Source organism: Crinia signifera, chromosome 1, assembly GCF_055691185.1.
Source record: "Crinia signifera chromosome 1, ASM5569118v1, whole genome shotgun sequence".
Taxonomy (NCBI): domain Eukaryota; kingdom Metazoa; phylum Chordata; class Amphibia; order Anura; family Myobatrachidae; genus Crinia; species Crinia signifera.
This window is the reverse complement of record NC_139217.1, coordinates 380759415-380781962: the sequence shown is the minus strand read 5'-3', so window position 1 is coordinate 380781962 and position 22548 is coordinate 380759415. Positions and strand designations below refer to the sequence as shown.

Below are 22548 nucleotides of genomic sequence, written 5' to 3'. Positions count from 1 at the left end.
GGTCATTGGGTCAACCTACATTAGGACTACATGCATTGGGTATTTCATGCCTTACCACCCACTAGGGTGTGGAGGAAGAATAGAATAGTGTACCGAGTGTAGTGTGGACCCATGCTCAAAGCATGGTGAGCGCAGCAAGCCATGCAAGGGGACGCAGTACACTTTGACGGTGTCCATGTCAACATTTGAGACACAAAATGAAAAAAAAACATGTTGACCTTTTGACTGTCGACCTAGCCGTTGTCGACCTAATGCTTGTGTCGGCCTTCCACCCATGTAGACCTTAGGCATGTGGACTTAAGATGTGTCACCCTTCAGTGGTTCAGCTGTGTGACAGCTGTCATACTTGCTTCCTCTTGTTTAGCACTATATATTTTTTGTGTTAAATGCTACTTGTAAGGATATTGATGATGAATGCATTGGTGGTGGAGATTGCAGGTGATGGGATCTAGCTGAAAGGGATGTGGTATTTTAGGCCAACAATGTCTAGGTTGAGACCCAAAGATCAACATGCACAAGGGTGACCCTGAAAAACGTTCGACACAAGCAAAAGGTTGACATAAAAAAGGTCGACCTGCGTTTTTTTTAATTTTTTTTGTGGTAATGTTGACATCTGAGCACATTGACCCCCAATTAGTGTACGGCATTCCTTTGCATGGCTCACTTTACTTGCCATGCTTCAGGCTCTGCTACCCCTGCGCTTTGCACACGTTACTGTTCCCTATCAGAGTCCATGTGGATGGTAAATTATGAAGAAGTTCAAAGAATGGAATTAATTCCCCAAAAACCTTTTCATCCATAGCCATGTCAACATTTGCTTGTGTCGACATGTTTGCCAAGTCAAACATATTTATTTAACCTACAGCTGCCAGTATGCCGATATATCTCTAGTGCTGACGGGCACTGGCGAATGCTGGCGGGGGACGGGGCGTGCGAGCGTCTCGTGCGCATGTGACCCATTCTGCCGGATGTGGCGGGGGACTCGCAGGCTGTCGGGGGCTGGAGGCTGGCAATTACATCTCTAACGAGGGTGGCTCCATCTGTACTGACTGTCAACCTAAACATTGTCTATCAGCCAACCAGATACCAGCAGATAGTAAAAGTGCTTAAAAGAGGTGCTGGTAGCAACATTAACAGAATTTTTCAACGAGCCACTTAGCTACAGGAGTAATTCCAGAGTACTGGAAAAGAGCAAATGTTGTACCACTGCACAAAAGTAGCAAGGAAGACGCAAGCAACTACCGACCAGTGAGCCTTACATCATCAGTAGGGAAATTGATGGAAACACTCTTGAAAGAAAGGGTTGTAGATTATCTCAAATCCAGCAATTTACAGGATCCAAACAGCATGGATTTACTCGGCTGATATCAGATTACACTTCGGATAGCAGCCTGTTGGTAAATAGCAATGTGGAAAGATATTTTACTGTTTCCATGTTAAACTGTTTACTGAAACTTTTTTAGGAAGTTGCCTAGTTTACAATTAAGTTACATATGATTTATTTAGTTGTGGTATAGCACAGGATTTGGGAAAATGTTATCCAGACAGGTAATGGCCTCTGCAACTTTTCTTAAGATCTCCTCTGAATAGCACATGCACAGTGATGGCACACGTTGCATACCCATGCTCAAAAGAGGGTACTTGTTTCCTAGCACTGCGCCCATCTGGTCCCATCGCATACCTTAACTTAAGGTATGCGATGGGACCCGACCAACCCCATTTCGGGCTTTTTTTTAGGTTTCCCGACAAATGTAAAATCAGGTCCATCGCATGACATTATAAGGGCATGCGATGCGACCGACGCGACCGACGCGACCGACCCGATTTTACATTGTAAGCATTGTATGTAATGTTAAATTCCTATGTAAAATCGGGTCCATTGTATGCCATTATAATGGCATACAATGCAACCAATGCGATGGACCCGATTTGACATAGGAACCAATGTTAAATGGCCCCCCATACCATTGTAAGCATTGTATGTAATGTTAAATTCCTATGTAAAATCGGGTCCATTGTATGCCATTGTAATGGCATACAATGCAACCAATGTGATGGACCCGATTTTACATAGGAACCAATGTTAAATGGCCCCCCATATCCAATTTTTGATTGTATACCCACCCTGATGGGTAATTTCTATGTCAAATGCCCCCCCCCCATTGTTAACGCCACCCCACGATGAATGCCAACCCGAAGCGTGGCAAGCGCAGCGAGCCCGCGAGGGGCGGTGGTACACGTCCTCCGACCTTTTCATACCCCCACTATCCACGTTGGCGTGGAGTTGACTTTATATAGTGTGGCGAGCATAGCGAGCCACTGAGCCTGAAGCGTGGCGAGCCCCACGAGGGGACGCGTAATACCTGTGAAGTAATGCGCGTCCCCTCGCGGGGCTCGCTGCGCTCGCCACGCTTTGGGCTCGGTGGCTCGATGCCACTCGCCACACTATATAAAATCGACTCCACGCCAACGTGGATAGTGGGGGTATGAAAAAGTCGGAGGATGCGTACCGCTGCCCCACGCGGGCTAGCTGTGCTCGCCATGCTTCGGGTTCACGTTGATCGTGGCGTGGCGTGGGTGGGCATGCAATGAAAAATGGGCTCTGGGGGGCATTTAACATTGGGGCTAATGTAAAATCGGGTCTCAGGGACAATTTAACATTGGTTCCAATGTAAAAAATCGGGTCGGTTGGGTCAATCGCATTGAATGCAATTTGGTTGCATGCGATGCGATTGGCCCGATTTTTGGACACAGGGGCTGCAGCCCCTCGTATCGCTCGCTTCGCTCGCGATGCTTCGGGCACGGTGCCTCGCTGCACACGGCACACTATTTTATTCTCCCACCACGCCCTAGTGGATGGTAGGGCATGAAATACCGCCTGTCGGCACATGTCGGCTTAAAAAACAGTGAAAAACCCATGTCGACCTAACGACTGTCGACCTAAACCCATGTCGACATAAACACATGTCGACCCTACAACCCTGTTGACCTTCCCCCTGTCGACCCAACATCGTTGACCTAATGACTGTCGACCTAAGTGTGGTCTGCTAAATGACCGTATCCCCTTACGACTTGCATATGACCACCAGGTCATATGCAGGTCGTTCTGTTGTATGGGGGCCTTAAGCTTTGAAAAGGAATACCAATCCTGGGATCAGGATCGGTGGGATCCTGGGATTTCGAGCATTTTTGGCTGGGATTTGAATTCTGGTATTGGAGCCTCCAGTCCCAGAATTGTGTGATCGAAATGTGCATTTGATCTCTTTCTGCCAGGCAGGGCTGAGCTCAGGTGTTGCCCACAAACACACCTGCTGGCATCCTCTTCCATGTCTGCCTGCCCCGCTGGAAGACTGTTTTATAGCAATTCCCAGCACGGCGCAGCATCAGGAGGCTAATCCCTGAATTGGCAGTTTTTCAATCCCGGACTTTTAAAAAAAATTATCGGGGATTAGGTTTCCTAATTTTGGACTATGGAGGTTGCCTTTGTTTTACTTTGGGCGGTACTTATGTAGTATCTGGGCTGCCGATTTTTTGATTGTATGCCTTAAGTTAAGGCATACAATCAGATGCGATGCGATGCGATATCGCATCGCATCGCATCCGATATCGGATGCGATATCGGATGCGATGACCCGATTTTTCCATAGGAATCAATGTTAAAATGATTCCTATGGAAAAATGGGTCCTTTTCATACCCCTACTATCCAAGTGGGCATGGAGTTGGATATAAACCTGTGGCGAGCGTAGCGAGCCACCGAGCCCGAAGCGTGGCGAGCGAAGCGAGCCCCGCGAGGGGACGGTATTCGTCCCCTCGCGGGGCTCGCTTCGCTCGCCACGCTTCGGGCTCGGTGGCTCGCTACGCTCGCCACAGGTTTATATCCAACTCCATGCCCACTTGGATAGTAGGGGTATGAAAAGGACCCATTTTTCCCATTGAATTCCATGTTAAAATGGACTCAGTCCATTTTAACATTGATTCCTATGGAAAAATCGGGTCATCGCATCGCATCGAATCGCATGGTCGCATGCGATGCGATGCGATCTCCCGATCCGACCCGATTTAGAAATCGGCAGCCCAGATACTACATAAGTACCCTTTGGGCTCTGCAGTGCATTTTTTCACCGCTGCTCCTTTCAATATTATATATAATATATGTGGTTGAACTTCAACATGAACTCCCACAATGCCACTTAGACACATCTCACATGTTCCCATGACCTTCTATATGCCACTCAAACTGTTAAAAAGACATAATATAGGTGCTTTGTGATTTAGGGGACAATTTATTAATAATGGGTGTTAAGTAAGATATTCTATAGCCTTTTAGAACAGAGATAGAAATCCTTTTACGTCCCACTGTACCATTGCATATCATCCTCTGCCTGCATTTGCAATTGCAATAAACTGCAATGTGATCATGGTTTAGAGGAACATTGTGACCATTGGTTGCGGTATCCCTCTTAGATTGCAGCCTAAGTAATGGCCCGTACACACTAGGCAAGTGCCACAACATACCCACTGGGCGATATTATAAATGATATCACTCAGAAGGGTCAAAAATAAGCGATATCGTTCATTATTATGCTCAGTGTGTACGCACCTTAAGTCTAGCCTTACTAAGGCTGACTGTTGAAAGCCCGGCTTATGAAACCAAAACTAACTGCACAGTGGTGTCCTTGACCCGGCCACTCCCAGAAAATGGGGGCGACACATGCAGTACGCCACCATTGGGGGTTATTCTGATTCACTCGGAAAGGCACAATCACTCTGTAATGGACAAAACCATATGCACTGCAGGTGGGGCGGATGTCACATGTACAGAGAGAATTAGATTTGGGTGTTACATTGTTTCTGTGCAGAGTAAATACTGGCTGCTTTATTTTTGCACTGCAATATAGATATCAGTTTGAAGTACACCCAAATCTAATTCTCTCTGCACATGTTACATCAGCCCCACCTGCAGCGCATATGATTTTGTCCATTAGAGAGTGATTGTGCCTTTCCGAGTGGACCAGAATAACCCCCATAATGCGGGTTGGATCACTTATGTGATCCAACCTGAATTAGGCCCTGAGAGCGGCAAGTGAAATCATACTACTTCGTTGGTCAGTTCTGGACCCATTAGCACATGCTTGACTTGTTTTGCCAGTTCACACATATGCCTTTCACTGGATGCCCAAACTTGGCCTTCCATTTTAACATTTAATGGAAAAAATGTTTATATATTGATATATTTATTAAAGTATTAATTTAATAAAAAAAAGCCCTTTGCTACCAACCTGTAACAGTGATCAGAGAATAGCCCATTGTGCATGTTGTTCTCAAGCACATGGAAAACATTCACTGCACAGACCCCACACAGCAACAGCCATCCTGGGTAAGCTGAGGCTTACTCAGCTTGCCATTGCAGATGACCATTGCATCCAAAGTTCTGCGATCACAAATGCAGCAAGGAGATGTTTAACATCTACTGCATTTGCGTTGCTATGGATTGCATTTGCAAAACTGCTGCGAGCATGAGATGCTTAAGGTGGAGGATGTATTAATATATTTCAAAAGCAGATCCGAGCCATAGTGAATGGGTTAAGCAATAGCGGAAGAAGAAGCTATCTAAAATGATAGGAAATGTTTCCAGATATGTGGGCGTCAGGCAGGGAAATGTCCAAGAGTCCCAGCCTTTTCTATTAATCCCTGAAGTTTGCAATAAGAATGAGTGTGTGTAGGAAGATAAGGTGTGCGCAGGTCATATTTGTGTGTGGGCAGCATCCTAGTTACGGAAACAATGTAGGCGAAAAGTAAGATACTGTACCAATGTGTTTTATATTCAGTGACAAATGGAGTTTTCTTGTAGAAAATAACTATTTGCAGAAAAATGCAGCCTGGAAGGTCCGTGCCTTCTGAATGTCCTACGCAGAGCTGTTTTCAGTATAACATATTGCTTGTAATGTACCAATCTGTTTACTATTGATCATATTACAATCTTTTACAGTCTTTATTTTAGCAGGAGCAAAACTAAAATACTAACTCTTGTTGCCCATCTGCAGTCGGTGTATTTACTGTACCTACAATTGGGAGAGGGACTAGAAGTGATGCACTGGGTGTAGCAGATGGGGAGATCGGGATGAGTGTTACCCAGCAATACTCCCTCTAGGTGCCCGCACATGCTACGGTACTTATGTAGTAGACGGGCGCCCAATTTGCATACGAACGTTAACTTAGGAAAATCGCATCCAACGCAGAATAGCCCACTAAACAAATTGCTTAGTGGGCACCCGTCTACTACATAAATACCCATGCTACCCTCAAAAGCATGTGGCCCGATTCGTAAATGCTGTTAGGGGAAGCACGCCTCACATGTTCAAATTGTGTTCTAGACTTACAGGGGGTTATTCTGGTCCGTTCTCAAGGACTGATGTTTTGCATAAGCACAGCTGTATTTCTGCGTGCGTGCGGCCACGGTGAACAGATTATTTGCTGGGTGCACGCACCCAAGGCTACGGCTGGGGGCGTGGGGTGGCGGCAGAAAGTCGCACCCATGGGAACGCCCAGAATTTCATGGGCATTCCCAAGAAAATGCTGGGCATTCCCATGGAAATCATTCGGTGACGTGGGCGGGCAGCTGACATGACTTGATGTCAGCTGCCCGCCCACTTCCTCCTGTATGCCCACGCACATCTAAGGTTACCTCAGAGTAATGTTGTGGGTGTTCCCCCACAGCCTGGGAATGGATGTCAATGTTAAACATCCATTAGCAGCCTGTACGTACGAATGTGGCGTGCGCGGGGGTGGGGCGTGCATACGGCCATTCGCAGGGTGGCGTCTAGTGGACTCGCAAGAGCGAATTCGCAGCTTTGAGAATCAACCAGAATAAGGTCCCGGTGCGTACACACTATGCAATATTTTAAGTGATATCGCTCATTTTGGCCCATCTAAACAATATAGTTAAAAATATTGCCCAGTGTATATGCTATGTACAATGTGCGCTCCTGCAGGTCATTAGACACTTACCCCTCCATTGTCTGTACATGCAGCTAAATCTGACTATATCATCAATGGCATGGGGACCTGGCAGACAACATTAATGATATTGTTAACGATATCCTTCAGTGTGTATGCACTATATCTTCCGGCCAGGAAATTAAGGGAAATCGTTGACGATATTGCTCCGGGAGGGTACAATACAGTGTAGAAAGGGTTAATCATATTTTGCAGTGCTGTACAGAGAATATTTGTCCATTCACATCGTTCTGTACCCCAGTGGAGCTCTAATTAGCAATCATTGTTGAATAACACCCTATTTTTGCTACCACATATACACACACACACACACACATTCACACTAGGGTTCATTTTTTGGGGAGCCAATTAACCTATCAGTATATTTTTGGATTGTGGGAGAAAACCAATGCAAGCACAGGGAGAATTTACAAACTCTTACCTCCCAACATGTCAGATTCGTACGGCGACCCCTGCACGCTGCCATGCTCTTCTGGAAAGGGGGCGTGACCTTCCGCAAAGGGGGTATGGCTTACACACAGCAGCAGTGACTGGGGGCTCTTCCAACTGCCTCCCCCCAGTGCTGGACACCGCTGGCCGTGGGTGGGATGGGGCAAAGGAGGTAAGCAAGCTCTACACAGTTAGGGCCATAGTGGGAATAGAAACCATGACCTCAGTGCTGTGAGGCGGTAATGCTAACCATTACTCTGTGCTAACTAATTCTATACTTCTATCCCTCCTTTTATGCATATCAAGATTTAATTTGCTTTTGATGCTCTCTGCTCACTAAAGTTCCCAAATCAATTCACCTATCATTTTATTCCAGGTAATATGTATGTCATAGGCAAATGCAGGGGCATTGGGGTTCCAGTTGCCTAGAAACCCTGATACCCCACACAGCCTGGCTAACAAACAATGCAGTTTGCATCAGCAGAGTTTCCCAACAAGGGCCCGATTCTGCCCTGCGAATCTTCAGAGCCCAGCAATCATTTAGCTGCCGCCTCACCAGAGTAAAATCCTACCCATGTGCATTGGTGTGAATGCAATCGCAGCCATGGGAACATTATGAAATCCATTTGCAATCCCTCCCCATCTAATGGATTCACCCCCCCCCCCCCCACACACACACACACACACACAACCCACATGTGCAGCGGGATGGGTAGCCATAGACTTACTCAGTGCTGCACTGTGAAGATATTGGGGAGATCCGGGGTCAGAGCTGGTGCCCGAGGTCCCCCCCTCCAACACCGTGGTCCGCCTGTGATTTCCTTGACTCCCAGAGTGTTACCCCCAAACGCCGACTGGCTGTCAGTCCTCTTGCGAAACGTCAGCGATAACTATCCATTCCTGGCATTGATCACAGGGAGACCATGCGCATGTGCGTTCTCCATATAATCAGCAGGTCTGTGAATTCACAGCCCTGGGAATGGGGCTAAATCATGCCACAAGTCTGCTGTGTGCCCGGACTTGTTGTCAACTTTAAGTCTGGGGGGAGCTTGACACACAAAAATCAAACATTTGGAACCCCCTTTCAGAAATCCTGCATGTAAGTAGCATAGTTAGTACCATGGCCTGTCTAAATATCCATGTATGAGGGACTTGGGGAAGGATTTCTGCACAGGACTTTTTGGTGATTCAATATATAATATGTAAGACCAGTAATAGGTGAAAATAAGGTAGTTGTAGATCTGTTAATTGTCAGTGTTGGTGGTAGGGATGACCATCGACCAATGATTATTCAAAATCATTGAGGGTTCATGGCTGATGGTGAATATTGTTGCCATCAATGTTTCCTACAAGGTACCGAGACACTGAGAATAGTTCCAACCTCCCTCATCCACTGAGCCCCACCCCAGTGCCGTCTTTCCCATTGGGCACGATGGGCAGTTGCCCGGGGGCCCTAGGACCTAGGGGCCCCCGGCCCAGTCAAATGGGAAAGATGCTGGCCGGGGTCCGGGAATCCGCTCACCTTCGCTGGGGGATCCGGGCAGGGGGATCAGGGCGGTGGCGGTAGCTAGAAGCCTGATTCGGCGAAGCTCTATTTGCCGGCGGGCGGGAAGCGCTGTTGCATTTGAATAGACTGGCCGGACGCTGATTGGCTGAATTCAGAAAATCAGCATCCGGCCAGTCTTTGAAAAGGCAACAGCGCTTCCCACCCCGCCGGCAAATAGCGCTTCACCTCCTAGCTAGCAGTGAATTTAATTTCAGGGGTCCGTGTGCCGGGTTCTGATCACCCTCACTGGGTGATCCGGCAGGGGGATCAGGGCATCGGTGGCGGTAGCTAGGAGCCCGAAGCGGCGAAGCGCTATTTGCCGGCAGGGGGGGGGGCGAGAAGCGCTGCTGCATTTAAAATGACTGGCTGAATGCTGATTGGCTGAATTCAGCCAATCAGCATCCAGCCAGTCTTTTCAAATTCAACAGCGCTTCCCGCCCCCGCCGACAAATAGTGCTTCGCCGCTTCAGGCTCCTAGCTACCGCCACCGCCGCCCTGATCCCCTTCCCCAGCGAGGATGGTCGGATCCCCGCCACCCGGCCACCATCTTTCCCATTAGCGCTATTTGCCGGTGGGGCGGGAAGCGCTGCTGCATTTGAAAAGACTGGCCGAACGCTGATTGGCTGAATTCAGCCAATCAGCGTCTGGCCAGTCTTTTCAAATGCAACAGCGCTTCCCGCCCCGCCAGTTAATAGCGCTTTGCCACTTCAGGGCAGGCTCCTAGCTACCGCCGCTGCCCTGATCCCGCTGCCCGGATCCCCCAGTGAAGATGATCGGATCCCCGGCCGCCGGAAGCTGACTGGCTGCCGCACGGAGCCAGAGAGGTGAGGGTTGGGGAGGTGACTGTGGGCTCCTGGGCAAACTAATTTGGGGGGGGGTCCAGTGAACTAGGTTGCCCAGGGGCCCTTCCTAATGTTAAGACGGCCCTGCCCCACCCCAAGGTTCTAATTGGTCTACAGGTGGTGAAACTATTGATTGTCATCCATTGTATAATTTGCATCCATTGATGGGCACTTGACATTTCACCATCGATGATAGACATCAATGACAAGCATACCAATGGCCTTCCTTAATTAGTGGTTCTCCATGTTGGATACAAGTTTGTAAAAATGGGTGGTCCTCTACTAGAGAAGAGAGAATAACAGGTGGCCCTCTACTAGAGAAGAGAGAATAACAGGTGGCTCCCTGCTAGGTACAGGGGAAAAAAAGAAAACTCCTTTGTGACCCCACAAAAGAGTTTTCATCGTCTCTTCACCTAGCAGAGAAACAGCTGTTTTCAAAGATCTATGTAACCAAGTGAATAGGTAAAGTAAAACTGTACATAGTGTAGATCAGTGTCTTCTGCAAATATGGAACGTAATCTCCAGGCTACTGTATCTATTAGACATATACTTACCTACTGTTATGTTCTCCTCTCCTGGAGAAGCCCGTAGAAGAAATATGGCAGGACACTTTACGGAGGGACTGTCTCAGTGCTAAGCCCCACCCACAGTATGGGAAAATGCCACGATTTATGGGTCTACGAGAAAATACATTTTTTTAAATAAGAACAGGCACAATGCTGTTCGCTGAATAGGCAGGCAACTGAGGCAAGGTCTATAACTTGTCTATATTGATAATATATTACTTAGATGTTACCAATTTTAACCATAGGCTCTATGGTTCTGTTTTACTACCATTTCTTTATCTTATGTATAGACGATTCATTAGTGGTTATGGAATGACATAAATTTAACAGTCTTTAGTTGGCGATTCAACATTGCCAATTATTTTGGGAAGTGTAAACACTACAGTTATTTAGTATATATTATTTAGCTCAGTAGTACAGAGAAATCTATTAATGTCAAATAATGGCCTTGCTTCTTCCCTAATCTCCCAGGTCCTTTTATGTACAGTATGTTATTGAAAAAGATTCATTGCCTAGAATGCAGTGCTTAACACAGGGATGTGGTGTTTACGTGCCCCTCTGGAACGGTTAATTACGCATTTGTTAATTATTCACTAGCATGCTATCATGGTATGTGCCCTTTGGGATATGGAACTGCTTTCTCTTGTAGCCTAAGGTTAGTGTGCAATTTTGTATCAGCTCTCTATAAAAATCTATTTTGTAAGAGCTGCGGATCTCGTTCTTTGTTAAACATTTCAAATATTTTACATTTTAAACATATGACTTGGAGCTCATTACATACTGTATATGATATAACTCTAATGTCATTTACTCATTTAAAATATTATATATTGGAACTGTGGTAAATACATTTCTTTTGTGTTTGCTGATTCATACTTTGTTCTTCAAATTATGATGAATACTTATATATGATAATAACCATATAGCTGGTACTTGATGATTTGGGGCTGAATGCATGGCCCTCAACCCCTCCTTGGGGTACTTGGCTATTAAGAATTGAAGCTAAATGGGGTTCAACCGCTTTCAAATCCTTTTGCATCTGATTAAGAGGTCTCACTACGTTGCCTTTATTTAAAATTGAGATTGAAATGTAGCAGCTGCAATAATCTTAATTACAAATGTAGTCATTAACAAACAACAGTAATTGGTGCTTTTCAACCCATAAAGGAATGCAGCAATTCCGCAGTACTCTAATGCCCCGTACACATGGGGCAATTTTAGCCAGTATCACTGGCTAAATGGTCGCTGAGCGACCATATTGTCCGAGATTTTATGTGTTGTGGGCGATAAATTGTTAGGAGCCCGCTACTTGGATAAAAATCGCTGGTGTACAGTGCACTGTGCACCAGTGAACAGGGATTAATATATATATCTTTTTTAAAGACAGAGTTTTCAGCCAAAATCGCTGGTCGCTGATGAAAATGGTACACTGAGCAATATGGTTGCTGAGTAATATATTGCCGACAGAGATTAAGCCAAAATCGCTAAGCAACCAAATTGCACTGTGCATACACAGTCAGAGCTAATGGGCTGGATTTACTAAGCTGCAGCTTTTGCTTGCCGCCATTTCTCAGTGATTTTGCCATTTAAATTTAAACAGACTCTGATATTAAATAGTAAAGCATTATATGTTTTGCACTTAATATTAGTGGCACTTTAAATTTTGAAGTCATACTTGTTAAGAAGTAGCTACTAGCAAACACCACTGTTTAGTAAATCTAGCACCATCAATACCTCCCAACTGTCCCAATTTTCGCAGGACAGTCAGTCCGTTTTTTTTGGGGTTTGTCCCACATCCCACCCGTGGCCGTCAGTGTCCCGTGGTGTGTGTGTGTTGGGGGGTGGGAAGCTGGGAGTCTCCCTTGTCACACACCGCTCTGTTGAGCAGCGGTGAATAGACCGTGCAAGTAATATCTATGCAGAATGATCGAGGGGCTGGGAGCACAGTGGCGAAAAGGGGCAAGAGCGCGCGGGAGTGGCATAATTGTAGGACACGCCCCCTGGCCGCAAAGCTAGGCCCTCACATTTCGGGCGGCAATGTGTCTCCCAGGATATAAAAGTTTATTTTCTTGGCTCAGGATTATTATAATGGGATAACAAGGTGGAAATGGTATATTTAAAAAGTGTGCTCTACTCTGCCAAAGGGATCTAATTTTCCACTTCCTACAGCCAAAATGCCTATGAGACTCTGGAATATCAGGGAGTTTTCCCAGACTCCCAGAAAAAAGTAAACCCTCCCGGAACCTGCCCACTTGCCTATTATCATGACCAGGCACAGTGGCGGAACTCCCGGAGGCAATGGAGTCATCTGCCGCCTGGCGCCAGGCTTACAGGGGGGCACTGGCTCCATTGCCTCCGTTGTTCCGCTTAATGCCGCTGCCGCACTTATCTTGATCATACTACGGTGTGGCTGTTATGTAGCAGTGCGGGTCAGTGGGCGGGCAGGCGCTCCCGTTTTCTTATTAGTAGTGGGTAGTGGTGCGCCGTGCGGTCGCCCCCCCTCCCCTGTGTTTGGGTTGCTCCCCCCCCTCCCCCGTAGCCATGTGCGCAGCCCGCCTGTGTCGCTGCTACTCTGTCACCTAGCGATGAAGAGCCAGGAGTCGGGCGGCAGACAGTACACTCCACACAGCCGGTGTGCGAGTGTGACTGTCTGTCACTGAAGCAAGCAGGCGGCAGGGAGATGCGGCAGCGTTTGAGAGTAAGTCAATCTCTCTCGCTCTCTCTTTTTCTATGAAGGGGGGGGGGGGCACTTTTATCTTTCCTCCGGGCGAATTGAAAGAACTTACGCCACTGACCAGGCATGAGCTTTATGATATAATTCCCAGTGAGTCTCATCTTTATAGCCCTACCTCACTGCATCTTGCCGTGAATTAAAGCGTTGTGCAGTGGTGGGCCAGACAATGATCTTGTCATTCCCATCACTTACCAATTAGGCATACCCTTCCAGTAAAGGAGGCCCCAAAAGTAAACAGGTATGATTTCCCACTTGTAAAAACATATACCTAATGCACCCATACCATAGGTCCTCCCCTGCTTTGCTAAAAACTAATAAAAGATGTTTATACAGAAATATACAGAAAAAAAGCTAATGCCTAATGTTCGGGGCCAGTTGTTCTCTCTGATTGACACGAGTTACAATTAGGGTGTATAGGTTGTTAACCAAACATCATTGCCTAATTAATATAATAAAATATTTTCTTTCAGGAAATCGGCCCTGGACAGCTGACATTGGAGGAGCTTTTAGACATGAACGATGAGCAAGTGTGTGAAAGGCTGGGGAAGTTTGGCGCCAACAGCGAAGAATGTGACCGTTTAAATGCCGCCCTCTCCTGTCTACGTACGGTGCACAAGTCAGGTGAGGGACCTTGTAACAAACTACTTACTAGTTCATGCATTCCTTCCCATATTTTAAATACATTCTAAAATATGTTTTGCCTGTGTGAAAGTAAAAGAAAAACAAATCTAAACATTGGAGTAACCAATAATAATAAAATATAAAAATAATCAGATATTTTCATAGAAGTAATTCTTACACATAATACTCATTTCTTCCCTACTCCATTGTTTTATGTCAGTCCTCCCATGTTAGAAACCACCTGGTTATGGTTAGTATTCAGTGGTGCAAGTAGAATTTTTGGTACTTATGTAATATCTGGGCTCCCGTTTTTCTTATGAGACTGTGTCCCCTCGGACTATATAAAATCAACTTTATGCGTAGTTGGATAGTAGGGGTATGAAAAAATGGGGTGCATTTAACATGGGAGCCCAGATAATACATAAGTACCAAATTTTTTTTTGTGGTACTGCTAGTGGCACGTGACAAAAATGGTCGTAGCCAGTGGCGTGTGGTGGGGTGAGGCAGGTGAAGCCTTTCCTGTCATACTAACATATACGACGGAGTTTTGAGTTTATAAAGTATGTCAAAAATACAAAGAATCTATAAAAAAAATCTTATTATTCTAATAATTTGTATAGTCAATACTGGCTATGTCACCTGCTACCTTTTCTGCACATCTCTTATTAAAACTCAGTGAATCTCCAGCAGTATATACTGCTGCACTTGTGTATAATGCCCACATGTACCCCATGGCTCATTGTGTGCAAATCTGGCTCTGGTACTTGCCAGGGTCACCTCATCCATTTACCTCACTGCACAGTACTGGTCGTGGCCATGTGCCATGAAGGGGTGTGGTTACATGAAACTAGGAGTGTGGCTACGTGGCAATAAGAGTGTGGCCACATTATGGCACACACTGTAATGTCCATTACACATTATGCCCCACACCAAATGGCCATTACACATTATACCACACACTGTAATGTCCATTACACATTATGACTCACACCATATTGCTTATTATACATTATGACACACACCGTAATTTGATACACTTCGTAATTGTGCTACACTCCATAATTGTACACATTATGCTACATACACATTATACTACACCGTAATGACATTACACATTATACCACACACAGTCAGGGGCGTAACTATAGCACCGCAGCCCCCGCGGTCGCGGGGGGGCACTGTGCATGTGGGGGCGCTGGGGGGCTGCGGTGCTATAGTTAGCCCCCATACGCCCGCCAATCCGCCGCCCGCTGCCCGCAGCCGCCTTACCTGTCTTCAGTGGTGGTCATTCTTCTGCTAGTAAGACGGACCACAATAAAATGTCCGCCCCATATAGCAGACAAACTGTCTGCTGTATGGGGGCGGACATTTTGTGTTGGTCCGTCTCCATAGCAGAAGAATGAAGCCAGCAAGGGAGTCGGGACCAGCAAGACGGTTAAGGCTGCGGACGGGGGAGGGGGGTGCGGGTGGGGAAGGGGGGCGCACCCCCATTAACGGCGGGGGGGGGGGGCGCCCAATTCATAGCTACCCCACTGCACACAGTAATGCTCATTACGCATATCAGACACTGTAATTCCTACTACACATTATGCCACACACCGCACCGAAATGCCTATTACTTTTTATGCCATGCACAGTTATGTCGTTGACACCATTTTATGTCCCACACAAAAAGATGCCCCTTACAAATGATGTCCACAGTGAGGCTTCCAATTACTCTCTGCCAGGTTTTCATGGCAAAAAAAAGCAGCTTTCTGCATCTTCTCCTGGTGGTGCCAGCTTTCTTTGTTAGCACTATACATGCAAAATTATTCTTAGTAACTGGAATATTCTGTATTTTGAAGTTTAAAATTAGATTTCAGTATTAACAAATAGAGCTTTTCTTTTATCACTGTTAGTCTGCTGGGTTTTAATGCAAGAAATAAGCTGCCAAATTACTGTACCTTGTGCTAGACCATTCCTACTCAGAAACAGTGTGGTGACATCATCACATTTTATGTATGCAGAATGGGTATGTGCAGGGCTATTTTTCAACAGGCTCCAGCAGGAACTGAGGCCCTTATTCTAGTTCACTCTTTCTGACAAAATATTTCTTAGATGGACAAAACCATGTGCACTGCAGGTGAGGCAGGTGTAAAACCTCACCCAAATCTAATTATCTCTGCACAAGTAACACCTGCCTCACCTGCAGTGCACATGGTTTTGTCCATCTAAGAAATATTTTGTCAGAAAGAGTGAACTAGAATAAGGGCCTCAGTTCCTGCTGGCGCCTGCTGAAAAATAGCCCTGGGTATGGGGTTACTCGGTATATTTTGGGTAAAGTTAACAAGAGAGTTGTCCAGGTTTAGGGCACCTTCGTGCTATCAATGTTCATCTCCTGCTTTTGTAATGTACCATATTATTAAACCATGTATCCAATTCGATCATAAGGCATCTATATATTTATTTGGCTTGAACCTTAACATACACTTTAAGCTAGCTTAACTAAAAATAACTCATGCTGACACAATAAAGACACGGACACCAAAGCAATTAGATTTAAAGGTCATATGTATATTTATTATGTGGTATGACCCTTCTTCGTAAAGGGCTGGCAATAAGATGCCACGGATGCTCAGCTCTAGTCACATCAAAAATGGCGGCGACTTAAACGCCCCCAACTGACTGATATTAACATGGGGATGACTGAGACGCCCCCATCAGACTAAGGCACAACCTAACGCTGGGAAGTCTCACCACTCCTTCTCTGGCCGGTGTGGACACTCCCTGACGAAGTGCCCACAGTGCCCCCCCCCCCGCAAAGGCAGGACACCCTGCCGTCTTTCCAAGGGGCAGTGCCTCCAAGCGCCCTCTCATGCCACAAGTGACCGCTTGACCGTCACGCCCTACCGCCCCAGTTCTAATAATGGTACATGTACCAATGAATGGACTATAAATTGAGATGCCAAGGGCAAGGGAGGGTGGGTGGGGCTCAAAGACTTCTGCAAGAGGAAGTACTTCCTGTAAGGACCTGCCTATGTAGCCCTCTCCTAAGCTCACGCCCCTAAGTTCACCCAAAGGCTAACCACAAAACTGAAACTAACTTTAGATAACTAGCAGTCATTAACTCCTTCCTGCCAACCCAAAAAATGTAAGCCTCTTAATTACGCTCTGGCTTAGGCAGCCCTCGCTTAATCTAAAGCGTCTATACATTTATTTGGCTTGAACCTTAACATACACTTTAAGCTAGCTTAACCAAAAATAACTCACGCTGACACCCGGCGTCATAATGTGAGACGAAGGGTCGTCCGACCCCACTGCATTCCCAGCCGCACCTGGCACCGCCGGCGACCCCGGCAAGGCAGCGGGCTCAACATCCTGACTGACCTTGGCGGCTGCTGTCGAAACCCCTGAGGTCATGTCCATAGCGACCTACCGAGGAGATTCAGGGGCCCCCGACATCAACCTGTTAAGACCTGATCTCGCAGGCAGCGCAGACATCCCAGCCTCGGATGATTTGACCTAGCAAGGGGCTGGTGCTACTATAAGCCCTTCCCCCTGGGGAAGCCGCTATATTGTTGATGGCCAATACTGTGTGTTAATAAATAATTTGTATTTTGAACAGCGCTGTTTCATCTATTTCTTTCTTGGATTATGCCTAAGCTAAAGCCATGTTTTGCTGCAGGTGGGGCTGAGGAAACATGCAGAGACATTTACATTTGGGTGGGGCGTGTTCAAACTTAAATGTAAATTGCAGTGTAAAAATAAAGAAACATCTGTATGCTACATATGGAGCCGCCCTCAGCATTGCCGAGCGCTCGCTAGATCCCCCTAGCTGACGAGCGACCGCGGAGCGCGGCGATGTGCGGGCCGGCGGACGTGGACGTGCGAGTGTCCCCATCAGCAAGGCGGCAGGGAGCGGGGACAGGGTGCTTTTCTGCTTGTCTCCACTTCAGGGAGACAGGCAGGGCTTCTGACAGAATGCGTCTCATGCGCCCCCGCCCAATTCTGTTGGACTCCGACTGTTGACGGGGAACCGGCATGGCGAAATAATCCATCTATACATTCACTATTTGCACTGCAGAGAAACAATATATACAGTATGTATTTGCTCCCCTTGCATAGCAACATGGTTTGTTATAGCCACAGAATTACTTACTTTTTGCATCACTGAGTCTGGCCCATGAGTTTTTGATGTTTTTTGGTGTCTCTGTCGAAATATATCGACATGTACACCGTATTAGTGTACAGCGTTCCCTTGCCATGCTTTAGGGAACACTATTCTATTCTCCCTCCATGCACTAGTTCATGGTAGGGAATGAACCAAGTGGGTCTAAACTAAAAACATGAAACACTCATGTTGACCTTTTCAGTGTAGACCATGTCTATATATTGACCTTTTGCTTGTGTTGACCTTCTGTCAATGTCGACCTTGAGTATGTCGACCATTTAAAGGTGTTGACCTACCCTCTGTCTACCATTAGTTGTCAACCTAAGACTGTTGACCTAAAGTCAATCATGAGTCCGGATACCATATAAAAGCTCCCTGTATCTCTAGAAGGACTTTCTGTTGTATAGTCTGTTTTCCTTGTCCTTGTAATGCACACATTCTGCCTGATGGGGGCATCAGTATTCCACCACTTACAAAACAGCAAAGTAGTGCGCTGCCTGTCTCTGAAATTTGTATACACACTTTCTATGTTGTTTCTTGTATTTTAAAAGTTTTTGCAATTTAGTTTAGAAGTATTTACTTTTCCTCCAAAGAACTATGGCATTTAGTGGGCAGTGTGATGTAATTACATAATATGAACACTAAGGGAGAATGCATTTGTAGACTAGATATAAGTTTTGAAAAGTTTCTGCTATTAGTCATTTGTATCAAAGGGTCTGATTCAGACCTGATCGCTGGGCTGCTAATTTTCAGAGCCCTGTGATCAGGTATATGTCCTGTGTAAGCCTGCACATTGCTTAGCTGCTCTCCATAGAATGATGCGGCTGCGATAGAAGCAGACAGATCGGAGCCAGAGCTGACATCACACAACTTCTCTTAAACGCCTGGGAGCGTCTGCGCTTTCACTGACACTCCTAGAAAATGACCAGTTACCACCCCCCCAAACGCCCGATTTCAAACAACTTGCAAATGGCCAATGATAAAAAAGTAGCACAATCCACTGCAGGACTGCCTTGCTCATGAGTGCTATTGGCTGTACGCATGTGCAGTCTATCCATAATCGTCCGGCCTAGGAATTCACAGCCATTTGATCAGGATTTAATTAGGCCCAATGAATCTTAATTAGGATTTAATGTGTTTTTAAAAGAATAATACAACTTCTAATTTGAGAAACATAAACAGCTGAAGAAAATCCACCTTTACAAATGGCCAAATGTGATTTATTAGCTGAGGATCAATCCTATGTGATCCTCGGCTGTTTATTACAATCTTTGATATTTTTGTTCCCATACATGGTTTTATACAGATCTCATAGATAGACATCATGTATGAATTCCATACTTATCTTCCAGATGATGCCTCCTTGATGAGAACCAAACATGTGCGGGTATATTCGCTGGTCACCCCCGTTCTCCTAGGAAAGGGAAACTCCACAATAAAGCCCCCCTCCAGAGGGGCCTCCCTTCCTACTAGATTGTAAGCTCTTCAGAACAGGGCCCTCTTCCCTCCTGTTTTCAAAGCCCTCTTCTCTTCACATTTTACTCACAGCTCTCCTATACTCAAGCACTCAGTGACCATCTTCGTCCGCATACTCATCTCCAACTTTGGCCACCAGCCCCTAGTAGCACATTGGTCAAGTCCTCACTACTTACATTTAAGCTGTAATATGTATTGAATGTTTATTGAATTGTTGCATTCATTTTACCTGTACTCTATAACTTTTGTTATTCATTTACTGTAATGTTAAGTTTGTCTCCTTGTACTGTTACTTTGTACGGTGCTGCAAAACACATTTGTACGGTGCTGCAAAACACATTTTATAAATAAAATAATAATAATAATAATAATAATAATAATAATAATAATAATACTCCAGAAGGTGTGGAGTTGGTTGAGTAAAAAAATTGCCCCTTACAATAGGACTACAGGTCCTAGCCAGGCATCCTCAAACAGTCCTCTGCTGACACCTGTGTTCTCCTTCTAAAGAAAATATTTGATAAAACACAGTACAAGTACCTAATGTTGTAATATTTTATTACATATTCACATGCATTCTCAATCCATACTCAACGTATTGATTGCACCAGTTGGTCCTCTTATCCAGTAGAATCACACATTTTTTAAGAAAAAAAAACACATAAAAAAACACAAGTACTGTACACCAGTTCTGACTCTTGTGCCGTGACAGGTGCTGCAGTGTGATAGTCTCCTGCAACACTCGGCTACTGTCACATGTAAAGAGCCAGCACTGCAGACAGGTCAGTCTCCAGGGCAGCCAGCATCTTTGGGATGTTGGTCACACCCCCTGGAGCAATGGAAAAAAATCTAGGGCAGGGAGGCCACTCCCTTTTGAGTAGGCCACGCCCCTTTATTTACTCTAGCGAAGTGGAAGTGTTAATGCAGAGTGCATGCCAGGAGTCGCCACTCATGGTGAAGCCTCTGACTGTACTATACACATAGTGTTCAGGTCTTTGTAAATAACTATAGATCTCTGGCCATTGGGACCCCTACCTATGGTGACACCCAGTGTGGGAGGGCCTGTTCTCCATGGCGAAAACATTTGTTCCATCAGAGGTGATGGGGAGGAGGCTAAGGGCTGGGAAAACCCCCTGTATTATTATTATTATTATTATTATTATTATTATAACTGGACACCACAGGCTGCTCCCCCTGCATAATACCAGGACACCACAGGCTTCTCCCCCAGCATAATACTAGGACACCACAGGCTGCTCCGCTTGCATAATACAAGAACACCACAGGCTGCTCCCCCAGCATAAAACCAGGACACCACAGGCTGCCCCCCCCCCAGCATAAAACCAGGACACCACAGGCTGCTCCCCCAGCATAAAACCAGGACACCAGAGTCTGCTCCCCCAGAATAAAACCAGAACACCACAGGCTGCTCTCCCTGCATAATAACAGGAGGACAGCACAGGCTGCTCCCCTGTATAAAAAGAACAGGACACCACAGGCTGCTCCCCCAGCATAAAACCAGGACACCACAGGCTGCTCTCCCTGCATAATAACAGGAGGACAACACAGGCTGCTCCCTTGCATAAAGAACAGGACACCACAGGCTGCTCCCCCTATATAATAATCATGCCATGACACCACATGCTGCTCCCCCTGCATAATAACAGGAGGATACAACAGGCTGCACATTAAAAGGGGGACACCACAGGAAACAACAGAAATGTTTCCCCCTCCGTGCTGCTGCGGCTCCCCGCTTCTCTGCCCTGCTTAGTGCTTACTTGGCCACGGCCACAGTCCCCGTCTTCCACCTGCCAGATCTAAGTTTAACTTCCTCCACAGACGCACGAGCGGGCGGGCGGCATCATCATCAGCGTCTGTCACCGCCGGGTATCAGGAGGAACAGGCAGCCGGGCCCACCTCCACATAGCCCTCGAGGCCAGCGGAGGTAAAATTCCTGTTAGAGTGGCCTGGGGGGCACATGGCACCCTGCCTCCTGGCCTAGTCCGTCCGTGCTGTTAGGAGGCATAGCCTCACTGGCTGGGTCGCCTTTTTTTGTCACTTTGGGGGCTCTGGAGTACGGGCTGCCTTCTGGAGAGTGAGTGTGCAGTGCTGGCTCCTACACTGTGACAGGTGCAGGATTCTGGACATAATGGGCCTGATTCAGGTTGGTTAGCAAATCTGCAAAGATCGCAGTAGTTGCAGATCCACACATGCGTGCACGCATGGCCTTAATCTGCGGTCACATTGCTATTGGGCAGCAACAGAGCAAAGCAGGGGCAGCAACTGAGCATTACTGGGGATCGGAAAACTCAGGCGGGTCCAGACCATATGTGGGGGGTGGGTGTCTGTGTGAGGTCCTAGGTTATAACGAAGAAGCCAGCTCCTGTCTGTCACTCAGGAATAGCCAGCACTGTGTGTCCTAGCAATGCTCAACCTTTACTATAAAGTTAGGATTGCAACACAGTTTGTTACTGATGAGTATTATAGTGAGGGCCATATGTTTTATGGCACTGACTAACTGTGAGTAAGTCAGGGACGTGCGGTGAGGTTAGTGCCACCGCACGCCACTGGAGTAAGTACACCCGGAATCAGCCCAGTGCCCAATAACCCTATCCTTTCATTTCAGCGGGGAAAACCGTTTTCTTCTGCCGATATTTCTCTTGTTTCCCTGGATGTAATACAACCCTGGATACACTTATATAGCATTAGTATTATTAATAAATTCATGCAAGTGTGGAAACTCCTTTGAGTGTTTAAAAGTTTTGAGGGAAAATATTGTAAATATTTTAACATATCTGCAGTTTGTAAAATAAAATCAGAAAAAAAGGAAACCTGTATTTTATTTATGGATTTAATTCATTTAAGAGAAGCCGGAGGGAGGGAGGAGATTGTGCTGATGTATCTGCTGCCGCTTGGTTGATGCGTCCTCCCTCTTATGCACTTTGCATGTCATTAAACATGATCTAGTGCATATGCAAATTATTTTTGTTTGCTGAAGGACCTGCTCCCGTTTCAGTTCTTGGGTACTTGTTCAGGTGCTTTAATGACTCTGGAGGGCGAGAGCTCAAACGTTCATTAATTTTTTCAACTTTTGCAGATGAGCTGAGCATAGAGATGCTGAAACCTGCCTGAAAATAGTTTATTATAGTCTACTGGCTGCAGCATA

At 46.2% G+C, this 22548-nt stretch overlaps 1 protein-coding gene across 4 annotated transcripts in view; it reads left to right on the top strand.

Moving 5' to 3' along the window:
* Positions 1-22548, top strand: part of KSR2 (kinase suppressor of ras 2) — a 435191-nt gene that overhangs the window by 94823 nt on the left and 317820 nt on the right. For all 4 annotated transcript variants that reach the window (XR_014445794.1, XR_014445796.1, XM_083151467.1 and 1 more), the window contains exon 3: positions 13606-13756. Coding sequence is in view for 2 of the 4 variants with exons in the window: in XM_083151467.1 (XP_083007593.1) it covers positions 13606-13756 (151 nt within the window). In the remaining 2 variants the exon portion in view is untranslated. The remainder of the gene's footprint in view (positions 1-13605; positions 13757-22548) is intronic.